General features: G+C 39.0%; 1 protein-coding gene across 2 annotated transcripts; it reads right to left on the reverse strand.

Moving 5' to 3' along the window:
• Positions 1-21841: 21841 nt before the first annotated feature.
• On the reverse strand, positions 21842-25481 carry KAN2 (Homeodomain-like superfamily protein). Of its 2 annotated transcripts, none has more exons than XM_078582014.1 (6): positions 24572-25481; positions 24312-24388; positions 23412-23466; positions 23157-23313; positions 22759-22819; positions 21842-22335 (listed from the first exon to the last, which is right to left on the reverse strand). In XM_078582014.1, the coding sequence occupies exons 1-6, from the start codon at positions 25161-25163 to the stop codon at positions 22219-22221; spliced, it is 1059 nt and encodes a 352-aa protein (XP_078438140.1). In that variant the 5' UTR covers positions 25164-25481; the 3' UTR covers positions 21842-22218. The 2 variants fall into 2 exon arrangements, with proteins under 2 accessions (XP_078438140.1, XP_078438139.1); XM_078582013.1 differs by having other exon boundaries at positions 22759-22822; positions 24572-25445.
• Positions 25482-26860: the final 1379 nt, after the last annotated feature.

Genomic DNA, 26860 nt, shown 5'->3' on the forward strand with positions numbered 1-26860 from the left:
TAAAAGTTCATGTTGCTCACTAATACCAACATCCACTTGACTGGACCACAGAGTCCACAAATAGAGACCGGTTAAACCAAGTATTGTGGTCAGTTCAAAAACCAATCCTCCCAAATTGAATCAGCTGACACTGACTCAAAGAGATCAGTTACGACAAACATATTATATAAACCAAATTAAATAAAATGTATTCTAATTCAATTCTAGGTATCTAATTATGTAAATATCCTAAAAATGATACAATTTCCCAAAACCATTTTTAAAAAATGTAACAAAAATACATAACATAAAATACCTATTTTGTCTTTCATTTGGATTGAAATGAGTCTGTAGCAATATATTATAAAAATACTAAGGAAAGTTCTGGTGGCTAATATGTCATTGGTACTATTAATTATAAAATGCATTTGATATTTTTACCACTTCACTCTTATATCTTTGCTATTGAAGGGTATATCCAGATGAAAAAACACAAAATAGTGTTAAGATGTTATTTTCAGTTTCGAATTCACACAAAATGTTTTTTTAATAATTTCACAATAATTAAACCCCATTCGTTCTTTACATCATGATCCTTTAAAATGGGTTTTAAAAGAAGGGTTTTTCACAGGTAAGGCCGTCTAGAAACAATTAAAAGGCAATGAAAATATACCGAACTGCTTTGCATCAGGTTAAGGATACTCCAAGAGTCAAAATTTTGCTCGTATTAAATCTGAGTTTCCTTGAATATTGTTTCAATATCTTCATTGCTTGAAAATTTTCCTATCCTGGAAAAATATAATCATCTAAACTTTAAAGAATGCATTTAGGGATGATATGATCATTAAGGTTACGAGATTTTTTCCCATATTATATAATTTTTGTGCATCAAGCTCCAACTTTGGGCCATAATTTTTCTATCCCTAAATATCTTATTACCTCTCTTTCTCTTATGAACAATCTCTTTCTCTGAAAATTCATACATATGTGTAGTTAATATATCTTGGATTTCTGAAATAAAATTAATAGTGTGGACTACCAAAATTTATCTCTATTTCTTCCTTCAGTATTTCTTCACTTGTCTCCCTATCTCTTAATTAGTTCTAGTTTCCCCAACTATAATCTCCCTTGTTCTCTCCCTCTAATCTCTATTTTGAACTTTTTACCTCCAACTCTTATGCAAGAGGTTGTTAAACTATAAGTTGGGGTTAAATCCTTGATTTTATGCCTCTGGCATATTTTACAATATGTATATTCTTCCTTACGAGCATATCACGAGAAAGGGTCAAATCCACAGGGAGCAAGTATTGAATACTGAAGATTAATTTTAATCTTATTTTGATTTGTATATTTATTTCAATATTTAAATCTACTTTAATGAAATAAAACTACTGAAATTTAATTCAACATAACTCTAGGAATTCATTATTATGATTCATATTAACCTAATACATATTAAAGTTATATAGTAAAAATCAGAAATTTATAAAACTTATAGTTAAAATACATTTTTGGTGCTGAGGGAATGTCAGACAATGGAGAATGATGTTATAAGTGGGGCAGATAGAAGGAATGATATAGCTGCTGATTGTGAGGGAGATGGTGGTGGATATGCATGGATGAGCGGTAGACTCTAGGTGAGTAATGCCAATTTTACCTTCACTCGTCCTGATTGGAGGTGGGAGCTATACACATTGATTAGTTGTGGAGTTAGAGATAGTATGTGTGATAGTGGAACCTAGGTTATTGGCCATGATGTCCTAGGATAAGGATGAAGATGTTCAAGAAGATATCAGAAGGAACATTCAAGGGAAAATAGAAAAGGTAACGATGTGAGGTTTGAATCATCAAAACGTGCACATTTACATTATTATGAGTGATAGATCTTAGAGAAAAGCTTTAAAGCTTCATTAAGTAACAATGGAAATAAAATGTTTTAAATAAGAGAGATGGATAAGCTTAAAATCCAGTGATCTATTTTTCATATCATCTTGAATTCATATCTTGTTGAGTAAGTTTCCTGACTATACTTCTTATTTGATAGATAATATGCATGCAATAATAAGAATAGTAAGGAAACTTACTCAAGAAGATATGAATTCAAGATGATATGAAAAATAGATCACTGGATTTTAAGCTTATCCATCTCTCTTATTTAAAACACTTTATTTCTATTGTCCTTTGAATCTTCAACTTCGTCTCCTTATCTTCAAAGCTTTCCTCTAAGACCTATCACTTGTAATAATGGAAATGTGCACCTTTTGATGATTCAATCACATATATTTGCCTCTTCTATTTTCCCTTGAATTTTCCTTGTTTGTCTTCTTATTTCAACTTGCAACTTCCTCTTAATTAATGTGAACCCAGTACACAAAGAGAAAAGAAACCCAAAGGTACCAGGAATGGAAAATTAATCATTGATTCTTCATCTTTCCTTGGTTGCCTTGTGAGATTATCACAATGTGAGGAAAACGCTTGAATGCCTTCTCTTTCTTACCTGGAAAGATTCTTCTTGCAGAGAAAATGGTTGATAAGAGACCTTTCAACTTCAAAAAATAGGGCTAAAAAAGAGTTTCTCTTCCCTTTTAAGATAGAGTAGGTGGAAGCAAAAAATGCGCACAAGTTTTGTATCAAAGTGAGATGTACCTTTATTGCCCTTTTCATTCTCTTACTTATACAACTTTGTGGAAGGGCATTTCTGGAACTTCTTGAGAACCTTTACTTTCCATAACCTATATTTTCTTCTAATTATTAGGAAATTACGAAAAAAATATTTCTACAAATCTAAATCAAATTGTAAAATTTTTCATGATGATGAATTCCGCTGATTTGATCTTTATCAAATAATACATTTGGCCAGTTGGAAATTTTCATGGTTACATGTACGGTTTACTCGAAAATGAGATGTAGAAATTAATTGATAACTTCTGTCTCAATCTGCTACATTTATATATTCATATAATTATGTAATTAAATTATTTGGATTTTTAATTATATTAGAGAAAATTCTATTTAAAAATGAAATATTGATTCAATGTACATTTTACTATAGAAAATATTTTATTAAATAACTTAACGTTACCTGTAAACAGAAACTATATCGTTGTCTAAGTTTGGACTGGCCAAATGAATGAGAATTCATTTTGGAATGTAGGATGTAAATTTGGAAATGTAGATAGTCACACATGCAGCATATAGTTCACCATCCAAATTTGGAGTCAAGATTTGTTGGTCGGACTGATTGACCTTGCTTATTAAGTTCACTATCTAAAATCATCCCACAAGCATAGGTGACGTGTGTATGTATGAAATGGTTTTGCCAACTCATCCAAAAACTCTATGGACATGATTTCCACTGGTTTTGACACTATATTTGTCATTGGTTGGTCAAATTTCATAGGTTGACTAACTTCCATGTAGACTTAATAAGGTAAATTCATCAAAATCCATACATTGATTTGAAGCCAATGGCCTTAAATCTTGAGAATACCTTTAAGACATTGTCAATATTTTTTAAAGTCCTAAGGAACCCACACAAATTCACTGAATCAAGTTAACCTATGACCAAATGAACCTAGCCAACAGACCATTATGCATGTTCTCCTGACACCTATCAGGCTGGAGCTAGTTGCAAGGGCCACTATTGCTGATTAATCAAATGCTAAGAAAATTCTTTCTGGAATGAAAAATAAGATAAAAGTAGACATTGCTAGAAACATTATTATTTCCTATTAAATTGAGCTTTCAATCAGGTCTAAATTTGAACTTTTTCATCAAGGATAGACCCCCGACTTGCTTTATATTTAATATAAATTTATTAAGTTGAAAATAATAATGGAAAAGTCCAAATTATTAAAAGATTAAAACACCCTAGATTGGCAATCATCAGCACGACAGATATAAAAGCCTTTAAATAAATATATCATGTATACTCATTGATAATTATTTATGGAAAAATTAGAATAATAAACTATTAATTAATTTTTTTCCAATATCTGTTTATTTATGGGACTAAGCCCATTCGGCTTTTTTAACTTATTTGAGTTAAAGGGGTTAGAATGAGAATTTGTGGATGCATATTGGAAAAGAGGAAGATGTCAAGCTATGACCTTGATGAAAATTGGAGGCCTAATACTCAATAATGAGAAAAAGTCCAAATTAAGCCTATTTAGTACAGATTCATAACATTCTGATTCACCTACAAATATCATGTATGTTACATAAATATATGCACTAAAATATCCATTTTTTATGATGTCATGGTATGATAGCTTTTTCAATTTAAAATATGAATTTCATATATTTTATAATATTACATGACTATTTAACATGTGTCAATGTGTCGTTTTCTAATTCATAATGTGATCATAATCTAAGTGATCGAATTGTTTATTTTTATACGAAGTCAAAGGATAGCTAGCATGTTTTACCTCTAGGATTTAAAATCTCATAGGGCCTGGCTAACAGTGATAATTAAAAAATGATGACCATATTTTGGAATAAATGTAACAGGGATAGTCAGATGAGTCCACATTTTTTATTGTATTTTCTATCCATCCATAAAGTTGTATTATAAAATTAGAAATAAGAGGAGGGGGAAAAACATTGATGAAGCTTACCCCATCAAAGTTGACCAAGAAGGACACTCCAGTTTCTTCTGAAATTCAAATTTATTGATTTTTGGACTGATATCGTAAGTTTTGTATTCGTCTTTGAACTCCTACTTGAACATTTCCAAAATGCCAAGGCATGGGAAATATATACATACACTTGGAGGTCTTAGAAAGTTGAAGACAATTGAATTTCATTAGAAATAAAGGTTTAAATACAAAGTATCATTTATATTAGTTATCATTTAATCTACTAGTATTTATAGACCAATTTCAAAATCCATTTCAAAACCAATCCCCCCTGTTCTCTCCTCTTTCTTTCTATAGATCAGTTCTACTTTCTATCTCAAGATTTTTTGTTTTAAAATTCAATTCTATACATAGCCTATTCTACCTAAACTTTGATATAAGAATCATTTATCTTCACGCTCCATTTGACTATGTGTTGTTTTCCTCACATTAATTTTGCACAATATCAGTTCAAAATACAACCATACATATTAATTTTGCTCATATTAATCATTCTGGTATGCATATTAATTTTGGTTTCATCTTAAACTTGGGTTTAATTGCAAGTCTGAAATTTTATGACCAGAAACTTTTTTTGGTCATAAAATTTTTAATATTTTCTACAATAAAATATAAAAAAATAAACTATAAATGTAAATCATTATTTCACTATTTTCATCAATATGTTTAATCAACATATTTATTCGTATTATTATACATAGTTCTCTCCCTGTGGATCAACCTCTGGACAAAAAAATTAATAGATTTCGCTACCTTGGTCTAAAGACCAAAGACTTATGAACTTGGATATCAGAATTTTGAGGATGGTTATGTAACCTCATTTCACCATCACCTCTATTCTTTTAAAACACTTCCATACAGAATCGCCAGTACTATTTTGGGGAAAGCACTCTAATAGGGGAGATGGATTTCTACCTTGGAAATCCTTCGTGGTGTTCATATAATGTAAACAATTTTTTCCAACTTTTAGTCATACTTAAAGTTAAATATCATAAAGTTAAGAATAACTGAATAATACTTCATATTTACATAACTTGAGTGATATGAAGAAGGTTCTTTTTCACTTGCTGAATAAAAAATTTTTGAGAGAGTGACTGAGAGACTGCAAAACAAAGGGATAAATAAAATGAGAACAGATAAAGACATCAGAGAGTGCGAGAATGAGAAATGAGGGAATGAGAGAGAGTGATCAGAGAGAGCATGAGAGTGAGAATGAAAGGGAAAAGACGGAGAGAGTGAAAGAGGAGAATGAGAGAGTGAGAGAGGGAAAGAGTGAGGATGTAGTATGAAGAGTGAGAGGGAGAGATGATAGAATGAGAGAGTGAGAGTGTTAAGAGAGGGGGGAGGGCAAGTATGAGAATGAATGAGATAGTGAGAGAGTGAGACAGGGTGAGATTGATATGGGGAGAGTGAGAAAGGGAGAGAGTGTGAGTGTGAGAAAGAATGAGAGAGTGTAAGAGGGAGAGATTGAGACTAAGAGAGTGTGTGAGTGTGGGAAGGAATGAGAGAGAGTAAGAGAGAGAGAGAGAGATTGAGATGGGAATAGAATGTGAGCGTGAGAAGGAATGGGAGAGTGTAAGATAGAGAGAGTGAGAGAGCGAGCAAATGACTGTGAGAGGGAGAGAATGAGAGAGAGTGTGTGAGAAACAGAAAGTGAGCGTAAGAGAATGAGAGGTGGCCATATTTAAAGAGGGAATGAGCATGAGAGTGAAAATGAAGGAGAGAGGGAGAGTAGGACATTTTTAGAGAGGAAGATAAAAAAAATGTGAGAGAGAGAGACACTGTGAGTGTGAGAATGAATGACACAGTGATAGAGTGAGATAACGTAACAAGGAGGGAGAGTGAAAAAATGTCACAGCGGGATACCGCAGGTATGATAATGAATGATAGTGTGAGAAAGTGAAAGAGGGAGAAAATGAAAATGTGATAAGTAACGAGTGGGAGAGGGATAGAGGGAGAGAGTGAAAAAGGGAATGAATGAGAGAGGGAGATAATGAGAAACTAGAGGGATTAAAGACTGTAAAAGAGAGATAGATTGACTTATAGAGAAAGAGGAGAGAAAGAGCAAGTGGCACTGGTGGTTGTGGCCGTAGATAGGGTGAGAGGGAGAGAGACCTTATTGTTGATAGCGTCTGAGCAAGTGGCATTCCAGAGGGTGGACTGACAGAGGAGGGAAAGAAAAACATGCAAATGGTTACTATATGAATATTATTAATTCATAGATTTATGAATATTAGTCAAGCTGATGAGCAGCCCACTTCAGTTCAGCTTGACTAAAATTTGGTAAGACTGTGACCTTCCTTACTTAAAATCAAAGCAAAATGACTTTGCGAAATTAATGAGTACTCATGGAATTAAATGGGATAAGAGGAGAATTTTAAGTCATGATCTAGACCAAAGAAGAAAACCTAACCAGGACCGGGACTAGAAGATGAGGCAAAAGATACAAAAAAAGTTTTAAGCCCAAATCAAGCATATTTAGAAATTGAGTCAAATGGACGTAACTTTTTTTGAGTCCGAGGTACTTTCTAATCGGGAACTTATTTTTCAGATCTGGATGATCAAAGGTTGCCAATTGTACCTATATTTTAACTCCTCCTGTTACTCCAGCCTCGTTCAACTAAATCGAAGAGTTTGAGCATAGGAGTGTCTCTACTTAAAACTTATTTCTCTCATTTGAAACTTTAGGAATAGTTTTTTTCTCAAGAAGTGGCTAGCCAAGAGAAACTTCATTTTTTTAGGTTCTATTCCTTTTTCCAATTTTCATGAAGCTAAAATATCAAATATGCTAATCAAAGGTTTGGATAATGTACCCTACGCCACCTAGGACGAGCTCCCAAAAAAATTAGGATTGGCTCCCTTACCTGGTTTAATTTATTTAATAGATACAAGTTCAAGAAAAAATCCCAAAAATTCAGAAACTTTTATAAGCCAATTCATACAAGTTCCTACACTTGTTTATTGTTTCAACCCTTAACTTTTACTCGTTGTGATTTTACAAGTGAAATGGAATAATATTGGCTTTATTTTTTCACTAACAATAGTCATTTGATAGTATTCAAGAAAATTTGACTATATGTACATAGTTATCATTTATACTATGTGTTTGTATTTTCTATTAAAAAATAATGATGCACTCTGTGTCCTTCTCTCGCCAGCACTATACCCTTTGTGAGAACGCGTTTCAGCACAAAAGCATTTATATTATGTTGGTGATAATGCGTTGGTCAATCAAAATAAACATTTATAAAGATACCTTAAATCCTATACTAAAATTTCACTTGAACAGGTTCCTCATCATTTAATATTATTTTCTCCTATCCTAAATAATTTTGATATTATGGAATAGTAATGATTAAAAATAAGTAAAATTTGAGGTCAAAATAAATTATTTGCACAAACACATTTCTAAAATACATTATCGAAACATCAGAATATCATGGGAGCTTACTGTTGTCCCTATTTCAAAGTAATGGAATCTTACTTTTGGTGAGGTAATAAATCATGCTACACAACTATTTATCTTGAAAACATAAATCTTATCATTTACATTTTTTAATGTTCAAGTGACATTTGATTAAAGTTATTATTTAAAGATACTGAACTAAATTTACTTTTTAAATGATGAAATAGATAAAATGTAAAATCTGATTTCTTAGCTCATATCCTAAGACGAAAATTTCTTTAAAAGTCATTTTATATCATTCACTACACTAATTTGATTTAATTTTCTTTAACATAAGAATAACAGAATTTTTTGGAACTATGAACACATGTTCAAATTGTTATTTGTGAAAGAATAGGATCTTTGATAAAAATTGCAATGCTATGTTTTCTAAGAATCTCATAGTGCTTGGAGACTAATAAGATGATAGCAGGCATCGTCACGGACGTCGTCCGGTTGACACTGAGTATGATGGCTCGGTACCGATAAAAGGTAGTGGTATCGAACATCGAAGGTGTCATTGTCCGACGGGTGAAACCCTAAGTGCGTAATGTAACTACGGTGCAATGAATGAACGCCCTACGGGTCGTACGTGCAGGCTCCGACTTGAGGGAGGTGCCGAGCTCCAAGCTGGCATGGGGGTCACCGAGTGACGGCGACAGAGGCCACTCGAACCTCGTCGGAGCGACGAAGATGTCTACGGCCGAACATGATCAATCTTTAGGGCTCGAACGTAACGAACGGACTCGGCCGTACCGTTAAGATGCTCAAATTATCATAGTTCTCTCAATTGTTCCTCTCTCATCTACCTAGCCCGAGCGCGGTGGAGTCAATACAAAATTATACTGCAAGAGATAATTAAACGAGCGGCTGGAGAGGACAGCGTACCTCGTTCGAGACTCATGGTGCAGAATTCATCAAAAGTCGGCGGAGAGGCGCATGAGAGCTAATAACGGCTCGACATGTGGTGTGATGACGGAGCAATGGTAAAGGTCAGAGGAGTCGAGGTCAGGAAGCGTGGCCGAAAATGGAGAAGGCTGGTCCACTCTTCACGTTTGTCAGGGATCTGGAGGACGTCCCAATTCGTGCACAGAGAGCGGGAGGGGTCCGTGCGGTCTTCTTTTTCCAACATGGATCGGATGCGATCGAGGGCACAAGGCGCTGATGGGTTGCACCGGCTGTTGGCGGTGGCGAATTGCCAGGAGAAATCAGATGTGATCGGACTGGAATCCGACGCCTGTTCTTCACCCCAGTAACCTGAGACCTGTCTTGAATGGGGACGGTGGCCAAAGGTGGTGTTCCCTCGTTCTGCCCCCTTTTCTCCCTGCCTCTCTTCTCCCTCAACTCCTCCTCTCTCTCTCTTCTTATCAAAATGAGGGATGGAGACCAAGATAGAGAAACCCACGGTAATCCTTTCTTCTTCCTGGTCTAAGGACCTAGGGTGCCCCCCTCTTCCCTTAAAAAGGGGGAGGTCAAATGGGCCCCCTTAGTGGGTCAACAAAACAAAAATAAAGGATTTTGGGTCCATTAGCGGGCCCTTATATATTGGACCCCCCATTACACAATAGAAGGGAAAAATTAAAACTTAAAAAGAAAAGGGGAAAATGACTAGAGGCCCCTTCCCATGACAATGAAAATGGGTGTAGAAGGGATGCATCGCAGTGCGACAAAAACAGGATGACAAGAGCAGAAAAACACAAAACACGACAAACGAAATGGTGAAAATCAAAAACGATAAGTGAGCATCTTCATCTGCCTGTTGATGACGATGGCGGGCATCGCGGACGACATCGTCGATGATCCTTGATGGCGTGCCCCATCATAAGGGGAGTAATCCACATTTTAAATTTATCATAATATCATTTAGATGAGTAAAAAAAATTCTAGGCCATGACTGTGCGTAAAATTTGAGGAAATGTATGTGAGTGAAGAAAATTATTCAATTTTTATATTTATCATTCATTCATCAATTTATGCTAAGGATATGGCATTTAGCATATTAATATTTATTTCCAGAAACAAGGGCCTGGATGACATATCCAATTTGATGCATTCAATCATAGACATTTCAATGCATTTATGGGATAATTATGGTCAAACTAGTATATTCTAATATGGAATTACACATCATGAATTAATTGGTGGAACATGTTAACTTTAAAATTTTTATTATGATTTCATATGATTTACAAGCACAACAATTTAACATTGTGATTTAAGAGGTGGAAAATATTTTTGCGCTTAATTCTTCTCTTGAGTGTATTGTTTACATTCACTATGGTTAAATTTAAATTTAGTAAAAAATAAGGGAGAATAAGAAAAATAATTGGTTATGGCTGTAGTACCTAGTAGGCAAGGCAATTAGGTGTAGCAGTTTTCAAGCAAGCCCAGATCCAGCGAGCGCCGACGCTTCAGGCATGGGTGACACAAAGCCGCACTAGCATTGGGCACAATGAGCCCACCATAGGGCCGAGGAGAAGTGAGGCTCACAATTATGCTCAATATCAAAGAACTCACATCCTGCACGAGCTCGGGGGAAGAGGAAGTATTTCAATTCATTGTGAGTTTGGTTTAGTACTTATAATGAAGATATATATTTTGATTCCGCTCATATAGGATCAACTTCTTACTAAGTTACTAAGCTGTGGGTGGCCAGGCCTATGAAGATGAGAAGAAATGATTGCAACCCAACACACTAAGACCATAAGGAATAATGTTTTAAAAATGATCGTGTTCTAAGACAACCTGGATTTAGGCGTATATCATAATGGGTTATTTCACTTAATTAAAAACATAATCATATCCATCTGATCTTATTAAAGATCCAACAACCTGATTTCACTATATGACATATCTAGCTCTTATTATCTTTTTTAGGCTCTTACTATCAGGGATATTGATAACGCTACCGGGTACCACACTAATAGCGAATAAAAATTTCCATTTGCTTATGGTGTGGATAATGAGGCAAGCTGATGTGGACAATAGAACACCTGATTTAACAAGGCAGATGGGTGAAATTTCATTTCAACTGTTGACCCCTCTTGAACATTGATCTATCATCTAGGGGTGGAGTCATCAAGTTGTACCCCTGGTTGTCATCTTCTTCTAGCCTAAAATGGATTCCAATCAAGCGGGACCACTAAGATGGATCTGATAGCTAGAGGAGCCCTGCGTAAAGTGTCTACCACCATCATCGGCGTAGGGAGGCCCTTTATATGCCCTCAAAATGGAGTCCATTCTCTACAATTCACTATCTTGTTATGGATAACCCCAATAGTGGCGGGAGACCAGTGTTGGGTTTGGTTGTCAAATCTGGAGCCTATAACAGCCATTGTACGATGCGGCTAGCTCCCATTCTCAGCTTCAGGATATCTCTGATTTGCACTAGTACAGAGGAAGCTGGGCAGAGACGCACACTAGAGCTAAGGGCCAGCAAATCGGACCCTCATTCTCAGCTTCAGGATCTCTCTGATTCGCATTGGTGCAGAGGAAGGTGGGCAGAGACGCACACTAGAGCTAAGGGCAGAAAATGGACCCCCATTCTCAGCTTCAAGATCTCTCTGATTTGCACTGGTGCAGAGGAAGGTGGGCAGAGACGCACACTAGAGCTAAGGGCAGAAAATGGACCCCCATTCTCAGCTTCAGGATCTCTCTGGTTTTCACTAGTACAGAGGAAGGTGGGCAGAGATGCACACTAGATCTAAGGGCCAGAAAATGTGACCCAATTCTCAAGCTGTCTAATAAGCCCAATTCAGACAACTTTATGTATTTCCCTGGTAGATTCCTGCTTTTTATCATTCCTAGATTCTTGGATTCAGATATAGGAAATACCTTTGATGAATTTTGATTCACGTTTCGTAGAAAAATCTCTTAGAGCCATTTCAAAAAAACCTACCATGCCCATATAAATTTCTCCATAATGTTTCATTTTCATGGTAAGGAATAATAAAAAAGTTACTTATTAAAAGTATAAACCTACTTAAACTGTATGATACTAAATTTATTATCCTTCCTAATATATTAGTACATACAATCAAATGCCCAATCCCTCTTATTATTCTCTAATAGCTTCTTTTCCCTCTCATCTATCTTATCACTAAAACTATCCTAAAAATTCTATGTATACGATTTGCTCGTTATCTATCTAGATCTTAAAATCTATCATGTATATAATCTTATCCAGTCCATTAGATTATATATGCTTATCAATCTCTTCATAGAACTTATATGATTAATCAGTTTCTTCATACTATGTGTAGAATTAATCTGTCTCTTCATACTACATATATACTTAACGAATCTTTTTACACCATGATTCTAATTCTTATCCCTTTTTCTCTCAATCCTTCCTGTTATATTTTATTAAAAATAAAGTATCCCTATTTATTATATCTTTAAATATTAAATTAACATATCTATCAATTCTATCTTACATATAACATAATTATAAAATAAAAGAAATATCCATAATAAAAATATCACCTCACAATCATGGTATAGTTACACATATCTTTAGTTTATTATCCATATATTAACTAAAAGTTAAAAAATTAATATTCCACTACCTATCTTTCTGTCTCCCATTATTATAGTACAATAAAATAAATTTCTTTATCCTTCTTATTCACTACTAATCTCTATAGAATAAAAAGATAATAATATATATTCACTACTCTTTAGGATATTTATATTTTCCTTCTTCCATAATACTATATACTTAATTTACCTTATTACTCAACTCATCATCTTCTTCCCCCTAATTGTTGCTCAAGCATTAGATCTATTTCAAAGGGCCAATCCTTGTGGAAACAACCTCACTCACCACTATATATATTTGGGTGAGTTTAGATAATTAAAATTTTAATTTGATCTAGAAAATTTAAATTTACAATGACACTAAAGTTAGAACCCTAATTTACTTTATTCACATGATCTTATTGCTTCCACCAAACCTGATTAGATAAAAAAGAGCCATGTTATTGTGTCTTTTTACATACTAGTCAACATCACCTAATCACTTTTAAACTTCACTATTTCAGAGATTTGGGTTTATATATCAGAGTCTTAGAAGTTTAGTTTTAATTGATTTTATGCCCAAATAGTTATACGTTTTATCTTAGTGAGTTTATTAGTTAGAATAAATGTATTAGTTAATCTATATCTTGTAAAAAAAACTAAGGTTGGAATCCAAGAAAAATAGTTAAATATTTTTTTATCTAGTTTCCCTAATATAAAGAGCGATAAGTGATTAGAAGAATATATTTGAATGGAGGGAAATATGGAGTGGTGTTAGGCCCCAAAGTATGCGGCATTCCTGTACAGAGGCCTGCGTGCTAACTATGGGGAGATGTCTGTGTGTTGGACTCACAAGTTGGAGACAGAGTCCTTTGGTGCGACACCGCAACACGCACTTCGAACGATGATGTCCGCGCCTAATCTTTCAGGCCATCTCCCTTATGGTGCGTGTGCCCGTCGACGCTTAAGTGTGGTAGATCAGGGAAGGCCAGCGCGTGCATGCGAGTGCCATGCACCACATGCATGCGTGAGACGTGCAAGTGCCGCATGCCATAAGGGCAGCAATGCCGCGGTGCTGCACACGTAGTCGTGCGGGTGAGCCGCGTGCCCCGTGCATTCCATGTGCGGGGTGTGGGGAGAGAGACATCCCCCTAGGAGACTAAGACATTGGCACATAGAGAGTGCAGTGATGACGCAGGCGCATGGTGCCCTCATGGGGTAGCGCTGGATGCGCAACGCCCAATTTTAGGCATCAGATACGGCCACATTGTGTGGTCTACGCGCGTCGAATGTCAGCACTGGTGGTGGTGGCATGCATGATCGTCAAGGCTTGGATGGCGTATGTGATCACCAGGCCTCAAGGTTCAAGAGAGACACTACCAAGGCGAGCTGCGCCTCATCTCGTTATTTTGGTATCATCCCTCATCTTCCCCCATGTAATGCTCATGAATACGATGTAACTTCTTTATGATATTAACGCAATGATCCAATTCCCAGATGGGGCTGCGTCCCCACCATTTTCTCTAACCCCTTCTATGCATAGTCAAGCTATTGCGAACACTTCTACTACAAGAGATAAAGGCTGCTCAGTGTTTTGGTCCAAGCACTAAAGCCGGCACTTGTCAGATTCGAGCATTGTTCCTAGCTCGGGATTTGACCACGTGACAAGTGGTGATACGTATGATTCAGGTTTCAGCCATATCTAGAGGAGAAGATTCAACCAGTAAGATTTTTAGGAAAATAAATAATCTAAATTTAGTTTTTGGGGAAAATTAAAGTTTTTTTTAGTGTTGATATTAAAACTCAAGAGTGTATAAGATGAGAAAATATAAAATGTAAAGAACATCAATATTTTCCATAGAAACAAAAGAGCCTCAAGGTTTCACAAGAATACTTTTTGGGTTCAGTCTGGATGGTGATAATTATACTACAACATTAATGTATTATTAATCCTATGTGTATACCAGATTAAGAAACTTTTTTCTTTAAGAAATATGAAACATTTTTGTTTGTATATATCACATAGAAAGTGTCATGTTTCAGTAGCTACAAAATATTTTATATTGTATAACCAGTCTCAACAAATCAACCTCTGGTAATATTTATCAACATTAACCCATGGGAAACTCTTCCCAGTTGACATACACTACGTGGTAACATAGTAAACCGAGTAAAGAAATAGGAAAACAAGAAGTCTATGTACAAGAATTGTACCCCCAAAATGCATGATTCTCCCATTCCTTTTTATTTCTTTGCAATTCTTATTTCTTGAAATGATTTAAACATTTTCAGAGAATTTGGTCAAGGGACTTATTGTGGCATTGTTTTCTTTCACTGACCCCTCTTGAAGTCACATTCACATTCCCATATTTTGGCCTATACTATCACAAATGGGACCTCTCAAAAGCCCAAAAATCATCAATGATCCAAGCCACCCTTCAAATATACTTTATAGGACCTGGAAAAAATTAATCACAAATGAAACTGATTGAATTTATTAAATTCAAGAATCAGTAATACTAAAAGGAATGCAAAATATTCATATGTTAACTGTATGATAATAAAATGTCATAATGCTTTATGGAAATCATGTAATATTAATATACCATAATAATTATAAAATTAGATGAAATAAGTTGAATAAAATTTTAAATCATATTATAAAGACATTATGTACTATTTATAATTTAATGTTCATGGCGTGATCATATGAAGCTTTATGACTCGAAAATTACTATAATTATTTTATATAATTGTCCTGTATATCATTAATTGTTGATCCGCATCAAGGAGAAAATTTATACACTCCAAGAGATCTCTTGAATAAATAGTTATATTGAGTAAATGCTACCAAGGATGTTATATGCTCTCAATTGTGTTTAAAAGGTTTTCATTGGATAAGATGCTTTCGAAAAGATTATTAGAACTATATAAAGTTAAAATAATAAAAGAGTATGAACAAGGGTTTCTTCATTATTAATTTATATGGGTTTAAGACATGAAGATATATTATTACTTTCTCTCCATTCCTCGTATATGTCTTCATTTTTGCATCATTAGATAAAGGAATTCAAAAATATTGAAAATAAGGCAGACCGAGTAATTTTTTTCTAAAAAACAGTGACGATTAGACGTTGTGAATCTGGTGAATTAGTTTCCCTTCTCAATGTGTGGTCCCTTTAAAAGGTGGTCCATGGTATACATAAAATATATATGCTCGCGCATAAGAACTTGATGACCAGTATGATGCCTTTATGTTCTTCTCTGAATCTAAAAAAATATGACATTGTCAGATAAGTGTGGTTAGGATCACATGCGATTTATTAATACTACATAGTACAGCAGTGCAAACCACATTCTTATATTGTCATATTGAAGTGTTTGCTCATAAATCTTTACAGACAAGAAAATGTGGCTACTGGTCCATGCAATCTAGAGCTTTGGATATTAATTCCATTTTTCTCCCTAACTGCTTGATGATGATGTACGATGTGTCCTCTATGACTCAATTGAAATTCCAGTCAAATTCAAGAAAATAATTTTTTCACAAAGGATTTAATGACTCGTAATTTTCTCAAAAAAAATTTTAAGCTAAGTCATAACGAGCATTTTCTTAATACATCACATTTTCAGTTTCTCAAATTATTCCTTTCAAATATTATGAAAGCTTTTAATCCGGTTAGATAACTATATTGAAATGATTTGACCATATGGAACGTTCATGCCAATACTTTGACAAAACGGCTTATCATGAGTCAATATCTAGACACAGGACAGTCACATAGTTTCAATGTTAAAATTTTGTGGAGTGTTGTGTTCAATATTGAAAATGCACTCAAATTTTTGTTGATGAGAAAATTGTTGATTTAACGGGTCTATCTATCTTTGAGCTTGGGCAGATCTACCTTTGGTTTGTAAAATGCATTTTTGTTCAGCGTAATATTGATGGTGAATACTTCCTAAGACAAGGCTCATTCATTATTTGTACAGCTGTATTTGAAGATTGTGCATGACCCACATCATAAAACTAATTCATTATTTTATATACCTTTGGTATATAAAATTACATTTGAGGGGCATGCTTGGTGTATGAAGGAACATAAAGAAAAACAAAAAAGAAGGAACATGTTCTGAATCAAGAGCATGATAGTAAAATGCAGAAGAAACGTAGAACTCATACAATCATCAAATAAAATGATATTTATATATTAATGACTTGTTTTCTCATGTTTAATCTAAATCCACCAAGGCATAATTGTAGTTGCCACTCCATAGTACAAGCCTTGCATAAAAAAATTAAGATGTTAGACATGTCATGAGACTCCAGAAACCATGGTTCCTCTCAAATTAGATAAATGATAAAGAAGCAATAACCGGGGACCAGAACTCCCATCTAGAATCAAGAGATGACCCCACTTCCAAGGACAGGTTGGCCGGACATATGGGTCCCCATTCGCCTCAATAACTATATTCATTTATTTATTGCTCTGTCTGTAAGACCTTCATTTAGTGAAGAAGTTCCCAGGCGATACCCTCACCGCGGCTAGTGTTCACCGCCAGTGGACACTTTTCTGTTCCACCCGTGGCCAATGCTGTAAAGCCAGAGAGAGGTATAGTCACATCAGCCCGCCTTGCGCATGTGAGCACCGGTTCTCCGTACTTTGCCATTTAATGAGGCCTACTGAAGGAGATTTTTGCCTAAAACCCCTCAAAGAGCCACTGCATCTCAACCACGTCCCCTTCAATTTATACACTACACAACAAGTGTAGCTCACGCCCGGGCGAACGTAACTCTTAGGGCGTCAGTTGGGTAGGTCGCCAGGGCAGGTGGGGTTGCCTCTCCTGCCAGAACTCTCAAGGGCAATGAGAATGGGAATGAGAGAGAAAGCACCAGTGCAGTAACGCCGCTGCAGTAACATCGCTGTTCCTGCACAGTACTTTGGATAGATAGATGTGCGATGGTAGAGAATGAGGGGCCAAGTTTCATCTATTAAGACTCTAACTGTGGCTGCGTCAAATTTATGAGATATATGTTAAGGCTGAATTTGACGATAACAGATACTACTAATTTTCACGAGGCATGGTGTTTTCATCTCAAAGAATTATAGAGAATGAGGGCCCAGGTCTATGTGTGCGTGTCAATAGGAAATAAAGGGGGGGAAGTGGTCACAGCTTAAGCTCCACCCACCGGATAGACTTCCCCCCATCAGACGACAATGAGGAAGAGAGAGAAAGAGGACAAGATAGACACAGAGAGAGAGAGAGAGAGAGAGAGAGAGAGAGAGAGAGAGAGAGAGAGAGAGAGATGGAGAGATTTGAAAGGACAGCGAAAGCCGGGGGAGGCGAGCTTGTCAGGAAGCAGCGTTGCCGCAAAGGAAGCTACTTGGATGGGGACGCGAGGACCCAATGATAGTGTAATAGATGACCAAATCATTCAAGCCCCCATATCTTCTACCCACTCGCAATAGGCTCTGATTCTGCAATCTGGTCAGCTCTCTTTCTCTCTCATCTCGCACGCTCTCCTGCTCTAGATGAGACATCCGTCGTTTTCTTACCCTCTCTTCCGTCTTTCTCTTCAACCCGTTCCCTTGTCTCACATGCTGGAAGAAGCCTCTCTGAATTATGGACCCACATCTGACTGCTAGGGACCTGACCTCTCGCTTTGTATGGGGAACAGCATCTCCATTAGACACGTCTCCTCCCATACTTATGGGCTCTCTCTCTCTCTCTCTTTCTTAATCTCTCTCTCTCATCCATAGATTTTGAGTTTTGCCAGAGTTTCATTGTTTACTTAAAGTTGGTAGGATGATTGACTAAAAAATGTTACATGACATGGATTGCCGCACGAAAAAGTCAGCCTGATAAGACGAAAATTGATTCCAGTCAGCGCAGGGAGAGTTTCGAGTGAATAAGTTCATATCATCGCTATCTTAAAAGCCACTGGTCCTCGAAAGATGAGGTTTCAAGACAATCTTTTTCGTCGTATATCCTTCGAGTATATCCTTCTCTCTCTGTGACGATTGGTCAGAAAAATGCATGGATTAAATGGGTGAGAGTTATCCCTTCCTCTCTCTGTCTAAAGGGTGCAGTAAAATGGAGGTAAGCTATCGTTGAAGTTAGAGGGAGGACGGTGACAATCATAGAAAGGGTCATGGAGACTTTGCTCTTCCTTATTGAAAACTAGGTGTCAAAAAGAGGTGTCACTTCCACGGAGAAATAAACTTTTATCTCTCTATACCTTTACCTCACTCAAACTTTCTGCTATCCCCCTTTTTTCACTCTTGTCCTGCCTCTGCTGGCATTTTCTTCCTTCACGCTAACTTACGAATTTATCAGTTTACCGGCTTTTAAGGTCGAGGAAGAGCGAGATCGAGATAGAGAGATAGATAGATGGATAGATAGATAGATAGATGGATCGATAGATAGATAGATAGATAGATAGATAGATAGATAGATAGATAGATAGATAGAAAGATAGATAGATAGAGAGAAAGAGAGAGAGAGAGAGATAGAGAGAAAGAGAGAGAGAGAGAGATAGAGAGAGAGATAGAGATAGAGATAGAGAGAGAGAGAGATAGAGATGGAGATAGAGATAGAGATAGAGAGAGAGAGATAATGAGAGAGAGACAATGAGAGAGATAAAGAGAGAGAGATAGAGAGAGATAATGAGAGAGAGACAATGAGAGAGATAAAGAGAGAGAGATAGAGAGAGAGAGACAATGAGAGAGATAAAGAGAGAGAGAGAGAGAGAGAGAGAGAGAGAGAGAGAGAGAGAGAGAGAGAGAGAGAGAGAGAGAGAGAGAGAGAGAGAGAGAGAGAGAGAGAGAGAGAGAGAGAGAGAGAGAGAGAGAGAGAGAGAGAGAGAGAGATAAAGAGAGAGAGAGAGAGAGAGAGAGAGAGAGTTGTCAGTTTCTCGTCGTCTCTTCCTGCCCCTACAGCTGGTAAGGAAAAGAATGACAGAGCATAAAGAGGGCAGAGCGAGACGGAATAAATATGGAATCCTATCATGGAGTAATCATTCTTGTATAATTTGAGCTGCAGCCTACCACCGGCGTTACTTCCATCTATCTCTTCCCGTCCTCACATTCTCTTCCTGCCCCTACTTGCCGTTGCATCCTGCAGCGCCATTAAGTACTCCAGCAGTCAAGCAGCTCAGTCACTTTGCAGCCAGCTGCTCAGAAGATCTCTCTCTCTCTCTCTCTCTCTCTCTCTCTCTCTCTCTCCTCTCTCCTCTCTCCTCTCTCCTCTCTCCTCTTTATTTCTCTCTCTCACTCCCTCTCCTGTTCCTGTATTTCTCTCTCTCTCTCTCTCATTCCTTTCTCTCTCCATCTCTATCCTGTCTCCCCTTACCGTTTTTATCCCTCTCTCTCTCTCATTCCTTTCTCTCTCCATCTCTATCCTGTCTCCCCTTTTTGGTCTTATCCCTCTCTCTTTCTCTCTCAGTCCTTTCTCTTTCCTCTCTATTTCTCCCTGTCACTCCCTCTCTCACTCCCTCTTTCACTTCTCTTTATTTCTTTCTCTCATTCCTTTCTATCTCCTTTCTCTCGCTATGCTCTCTCCATCTCTATTCTGTCTCCCCTTTCCGTCTCTCTTATCCCACTCTCTTTCTCTCTCTGCTTTCTCTTAAACTATCCTCTCCGTTTCTATTCTCTTTCCTCTCTCCGTTTTCTTTTCTCTCTCTTTTGATGGCAAGCCTGTTGACCGGCCCAAGCTTCTGCAAAGCCGCTTTCCATTGTCTCATCAACGCCCCAGCGCAGCAGAGAAGGGAAAACCCTAGCGGGTAAAAAGGAGAAAGGCGCAAACCAGGCCTAAATTCGCTTGGATAAAGAGAAATCCCAAGGCTAGCCCTAACCCTAACCCTAAACAGAGCCCTATGCATAGGCGACTTTCGAAATTCCTTCCCCTCCGCCATCGGGTCTGACCTTCTTGTGAAAGCCAAACATTCTTTCTAGACGTAGGCGAAAAGGGCACGCCATTGATCGGTTGTATGACTCGGAGAAAAGAAAGGACACGTCTTCCCAACATGGGTCCGGCTTGTTCCACGCAGGGGCCCCCTATCTGCCGTCTGTGCTTTCTTTATTCCACAGCGTTGCATTTATCTGCACAAGTGCGACCGACATTTAAGCTCGCGGCCTCCGTGGAATGTCTCCAACGTCTGTAAATTGTTCTACGGCACGAGAACAAAGACGTAGAGTTTTATTTGTTCTACGGCAAGAGAACAAAGAGCCCATAACACGCCTCTTTGTTTAACTGTTGCGATGTCTCTCCGCGGTAAATTGGAATACGACAGAGAATAGAGATCAAAAAAGACAAGGAGAGATGTTGGCCTAGTTTCAAGCTCTTAGGCCTTGTGTACAATGACATTGACAACGCATGGACTATGGGTCTTCGTCGATGACACATTTCATAAAGAAACCTTTAGTCGGTATAAATCGGGGCAGGACCATGAACAGCCAGTATTTTCTCTAGGTTTAGATCTCAGTGGCCTCCCTCACCCGATCCAACCATTCCAGGAACAGAAGAAAATAAATTCCTGTGTCTCTCTGTTTTCTATACCCACTTACCTATTTTTTAAGAAAAATTAGACATACTTAATTCTGTTAGGAATTTATTGGCCGCCCGCCGTCCCGTCGGCCAACCCTATTAGGTGTGCAAACAAACTTAATTTGTCAAATGATGTTCTTCCGTTTAAAAAACTGTAGCAAAGGAATTAAGTGCCATTCCGGATGGAACAATTGGGCAGTGCTCACAGAAAGTCGGCATCTTACTCTGCACGGGGCAGAATTTCTGCCGCAGAAAGTATATCGGCGGTTCATTCTTCTAACCCAGAGAGAGAAAGAGAGAGAGGGAGAAGGGGGAAGAGAGAGAGAGAGAGAGAGAGAGGGTGGGAGAGGAAGGGAAGAGAGGGAGAGAGAGAAGGAGAAAGAGAGAGAGAGAGAGAGAGAGAGAGAGAGAGAGAGAGAGAGAGAGAGAGAGAGAGATTGGGAGATTGGATGGTTCATCGAGGGAAATGGGAACTAAATTACTTATCCGGCGCCGACGCAAGCGCTTTGAAAGCAAGAAGAAGGGCAATAAGTGAACTAGGGCTTCCAACTACTTGGGTGGCGGACCACCAAGAGCATCCCCCTCATCGATTTATAAATGTTATCGCCCTATCTCTTCAACTTGATGCGTTGCACTTCTGAGCTTCTCTTGAGAGATCTACATTATTGACTCTGAAGGAGACAGACATCGCTGTTGTGTATCAAGTCTTCGGAGGGACAGCAATAAAGAGACGCTGCAAAATTTATTTCTTGAGAGGGGAAGGAAAGATGCAAGAAAAAATCGCTTTTCGGGTTTCTTGAACAACATAACAACATATGATAAGCTGGTCTCTCCCACTCCCCAGCTTACCACGAGAAAAGGCTACTTGAGAGGGGAGAGAGAGCCACAGCCCTTTTGCTCGCAATGTCAGCGAAAGGACTCCGCCTCTCTCTCTCTCGTACTTTCTCTCTCTACCCTTACATTCGAGTCCGTTAGATGGTCGCTAGTTGGACTCGGAAAGACGAGCTCTGAGGAGAGAGAAATGATTCTCAATATCGCCTTTCGAGCTCTTCTTCCGAGCTCCTGATCTGTTACTCAGCTTCTTCTCGCGATTCAGCGAGGTCGCCCCAGCGTAAACTCGAGGTTTGGTTTCTTGGAAGTGGCGTCGGTCAAGCAGGAAGAGTTCAAATCGCACGCGACGTCAAACCCGTCATGCTGCTCCGTCTCCTTCTGCAAGACAGAAAACCAGAGAAACCCTAAAATAGCGAGGAAAGAACGTTGAAAGCGCAGACTTCTCCCCCTACTCCTGGACTTTAAAGCAACTCGTCCTTCCCAAATACGGTGTGTCAGAAGAAAAGGACGAACTGAGAGCACGAGCTTCAGGGGAATCCGCGTTTAGGGTTCTTTTCAGATTACTGTCGTGTGCAGTGATCATGAAGAAATGATGGGAAAACGGGCATGGAAGGAGTACGTTTGGCAGCTTCCCTTATCGTGGCCTGCAGATCGGGTTATCTCACTTTTTCTCCTCGAAGATAAGAATACAAGGGAACGGACTCAGGGAATACATTTTTAATAAAAAAAGGATTAAACCCTTAACCTTGTTTTTAACCTTTTCTCTGCGGAAAGAAGTAAAAGCTCAAAAAACTAGAGTACCTGAAGATGGGAGACGCTACCGCCTGCCGAGTCCCCCAGCTTGCAGTGCATCCAGCTTCCCCTGCTGCGGCAAAAACCAGAGGCTGTGAGGAGAGAAAGTAGACGAGAGAGAACTTTGTTATGTTTGAAAGTCGTGTTTTTTATACGGCACAAAGAATTCAGTCTGTGAGAATCTTTGTAACCCTGTTGTCGAGTATCTCTCGGTCGTACACTGGCTTTAGGCGTATGTTACACAGAGAGAGAAAGAGAGAGAGAGAGAGAGAGAGAGAGAGAGAGAGAGAGAGAGAGAGAGAGAGAGAGAGAGTAGCGCAATTTTGAACATGGAAAAAGAAGAGTGAGGCCGGAAAATAGTTGAAATAAGTAGATGGGTTTTAATTAACAAGAGAAAAGGATAGTACCTTGAGGAGTTGCTCCACAGACCACACGGATCGTTATCGTTGCTCACACCGGTTCTTCCTTGAAGGATTGAAGACTGACATCCTCGCGAGCTGAGGTCTAGTAAGTTGTCGTCAGAGAGCTCCCCAGCTGACCCATTGTCAAATCCATCGGAGTGGCCTGAAATTCCAACGACGTTGATATAGACTTCTAATCTAAACTATTCAAAATCTAAATCTTTTTCGAATCTTAACTAGTATTGAGATTCTAAAGTTTACCTGGTTCTCCTGACGAGGCGGGCGGCCTATCTGTGTTCTTCACAGTCCGATACATCTGCGGTTGTAAATAGCGAAGTTAATGAAGTGCCTTGTGTTATTTTAAGTTAAATTTAGTTCTAAAACGAGGAAGATTAATCAACATTCGTCCACCTCAAGATGTTGCGCCAGAGTAAAAAAATAAGTAGGAAAATGCTTAAGGGCGTGGTATTTTATGCGCAAAGTAGGTCTAAAAATTGTACTGACCCTATGAAAATGGCCAAGATGTGATGGAAACATACTGCAATATCTTTTCCCCTCAACAGGTTTTTTTTTACTCTGATTTCTAGTAAGCGGTAATCAGGTGGCCTCCTACAGTCCGAATATCGATGAGATAGACTAACTGGGAAGCGCTTTTGCGCCTTGGGTTTCCTCAGGATGTAGTAACTAGGTGATTTCCTTCTAGGTGTTGCTTTCAGCATCTCTCCAGAAAGCTGCATCATAAATTGCAGAGTTGCAATCCTGAGACGGAGAGGGAGAGAAAGAGAGAGAGAAAGATAGAGGGAGAGAGAGAGAGAGAGAGAGAGAGAGAGAGAGAGAGAGAGAGAGAGAGAGAGAGAGAGAGAGAGAGAGAGAGAGAGAGAGAGAGAGAGAGAGAGAGAGAGAGAGAGAGAGAGCAATGCACGAAGGCATGCATCTTATGAAAGCAGGAACGAAGGGGGTAAAACTGGATAGAAACGTTTTTAGAGCCATTTCATCCCAAGGGAGAAGAAGATCAATCTTGCTAGTTTTTCGTTCTCATGATGAGTAGGAAAACTCTATTTTTTTTTCTCGAGATTTCGGAAAACCTGCGACTGTTCTACACAATGACCTAGACGGAAAGAATCCCGATACAGCAGTTGAAATACTAGCGACTATTCTTACCTGGAGATGAGATTTCACATGGGCCAAGGTAAGATCCTTCACATCCATCAGCTCAAGGACAGACTTTGGGGTGGCCCCTGAAAACCCATGGGACAAAGGATTAGCTTCGAAGTCCAAAACTTGCAGTCTCTCCGTCCAACTATCTTGATCGATAGAGATAGCACTAGAGATAGATATTGATACAGAGATAGGGATAGAGATGAAACAGAGTTAAAGATAGAGATGGAAATAAAGTAAGAGATGGAGATAGAGAGGCGTACTCTCATGGCCGCCGAGGAGCTCGACGGCGTGCACGAATCGCGCGTGAAGAGTTGAAGTCCAGCGCATCCTGGGCGCCCGCATGTTTCGCCGGGCGGGGATTCTCGACTGGAATCTGGACCTAGCCAGGCCCTGCGACATGAACAGTTGTCCCCCCGTAGCGGCGGCTGGGTCACAAATAGGATGCTGTTGATGTTGAAGGTGGTGGTACTGTAAGAAAGGAAGAGAGGCCGCGTTGTGATGGTGGTACAGAGGGATTCCCCTAATGGGCCGCAGAAGCTGACCCAGATCCTGATGCTGGGGAAACTGCTGGATCGGCTGAGGTCGGAGATGCAAAGAGGAGATGCCTATGGGGTCAGAGATTGTTGGATTGGCTTGAGAAAGATCAAAGGCTTGTTTTGCCGCAGTCCAGGAAGAAGGAGAGGAAGAGGAAGAAGGGTTGTTGTTGCTGTGGTTGTCTATGGGTGGAGGCTGCCTTCTCCAGAAATCCATGTCCCTCTTCTCCTCGGCCTTTCTCGCCCAGGCCGATGTGGTGCTGCTGGAAGGAGGGCTTATTTGCAGCGAGAGATCGGGCTGTGCGGGAAAGAGTTCCATGAGGGAACCGTGCTCGATCTGGAGTCAGAGTGGTGTCTCAGAGGAGAGGGCGGAGTGTGATTAGAGAGTGGAGAAGAGGGGAAGTTGGGGAATGAGGTCTGCGCGGAGGAGTGGAGGTAAAATGAGCTTTAAGCGAAGGGCCGAAGGCGGTTGCCTCTTGTATGGAGAGGAAGTTTGTCCGAGAATTATACTCGGCGTGACGCTTTAAATGGTTTGAGCCGACTGCAGAGGCGAGAGAGATAGATCGATAGAGATAGAGAGATAGGGAGATAAGGAGCGAGAGAGAGAGAGAGAGGGAGAGAGGAAATATAATGCGTAGAGGGGTATGATGCTTTTCCAGCCGTCTAGACAGTACGAGTGTACAGGTCATACACACATGGGAGTAGGGGCAAAAGAGAGTGGGGGAGAGTCAGCCCGAGGGGAGAGAGAGAGAGAGAGTAAAAGACATGGTGAGAAGAATAAAAGAGGAGAAATTCAACCGTGGGTCATAGCTTTACAAGAATCACAGTGGTCTCTGTTTCCTGGTTTTCCATGCTTACGGTTCCCTTATTTCAGAGGATGACTCCGCTACGATTGACTAATTAATGAAGCAAAATAAATACCAACTATCACCGTAGCATCAGCTCAAACTATTCTCCCCGCTTCATTCCTCCATCCATCCGCCGGACTCAGAACAATGAGCCGACTCTGCAGTTATTTCCCTATTTGGTGTACACAGGGAGGTAGTTTCAACGAGATTTAACTGGGCCTTTCCCGGCTTCCAAGTTGATTCTGCGCGCCGCTCTTCCCACCGACTGCGACCCTCTTTTTCTGGAGTGTGCTAGAGGAAACTTGACAACGAACACTGGGTGAAGAGCTGTGGCGACTCTTGCCCGGCTTTCACCTTCTTTATGATCCAGCCGGGCCTTGCTGGGGTTAAGCATTAACTGCTCTTCCTGCAATGACTTCTTCGGTACTGGCTGATCAGCAATGGAAGCGACGACCCATCTCTTTCCATTCACTTACCCTCTTCCCCTCTCTCCATCCGATTGTTTCAAACTTCCTCGGTCTTCGCTTTAACATGCCCGCCATGTCTGGCCATCAATGCATTTCGAGCAGGCCCATGTGATGAGAAGGAGACTGTGGGCATCGTTAAATCTAATTGTAATTGTATTCAAGCGCGCAGATGGTTTTTAGTCTTATTATTGTTGGCTTTAGGTGCCCCTATGACTCGATATTCATGGGCTCAGTTCCTAATATGGAAATATTTTACTTTTCGTAGTCTCCAGGCCAGATTGCGTGAATCTTACTCAAGACCACTGTACTTAGTAAGCAGATATCAAAAGAAAAAAAGGAAAAGGAAAATAGGGAGCTTATTGTTTGCAAGTTTGATTGTAGCCCCTGTGAGCAAATCCATCAGGTCATCGATTCGACACAGCTCCTTGGCTACCCGTGCGCCGGCAAGAAACGTCCACCAAAGAATTATTGTCTTCTGGGGAAGAATTATTCTTGTAGCTTTTCAAACTCTCTGGGAACAAGCATTTCAGATTCCTTGGCTACCCGTTTGCATTTCAGATTTCACATTCATCACGGTCATGTACATTCCAACAATGTGACTATACGCCGTCAAGCTGGTAACGCCCCCGTCAGAGAACAGCACAACCGAACATTGCACAGTATCCATCGTTGACAACTCCCAGGGAGTCGCTTATGGAGCA

The sequence above is a fragment of the Wolffia australiana genome, chromosome 10 (genome assembly GCF_029677425.1).
Source record: "Wolffia australiana isolate 7733 chromosome 10, ASM2967742v1".
In the NCBI taxonomy this organism is placed as follows: Eukaryota; Viridiplantae; Streptophyta; class Magnoliopsida; order Alismatales; family Araceae; genus Wolffia; species Wolffia australiana.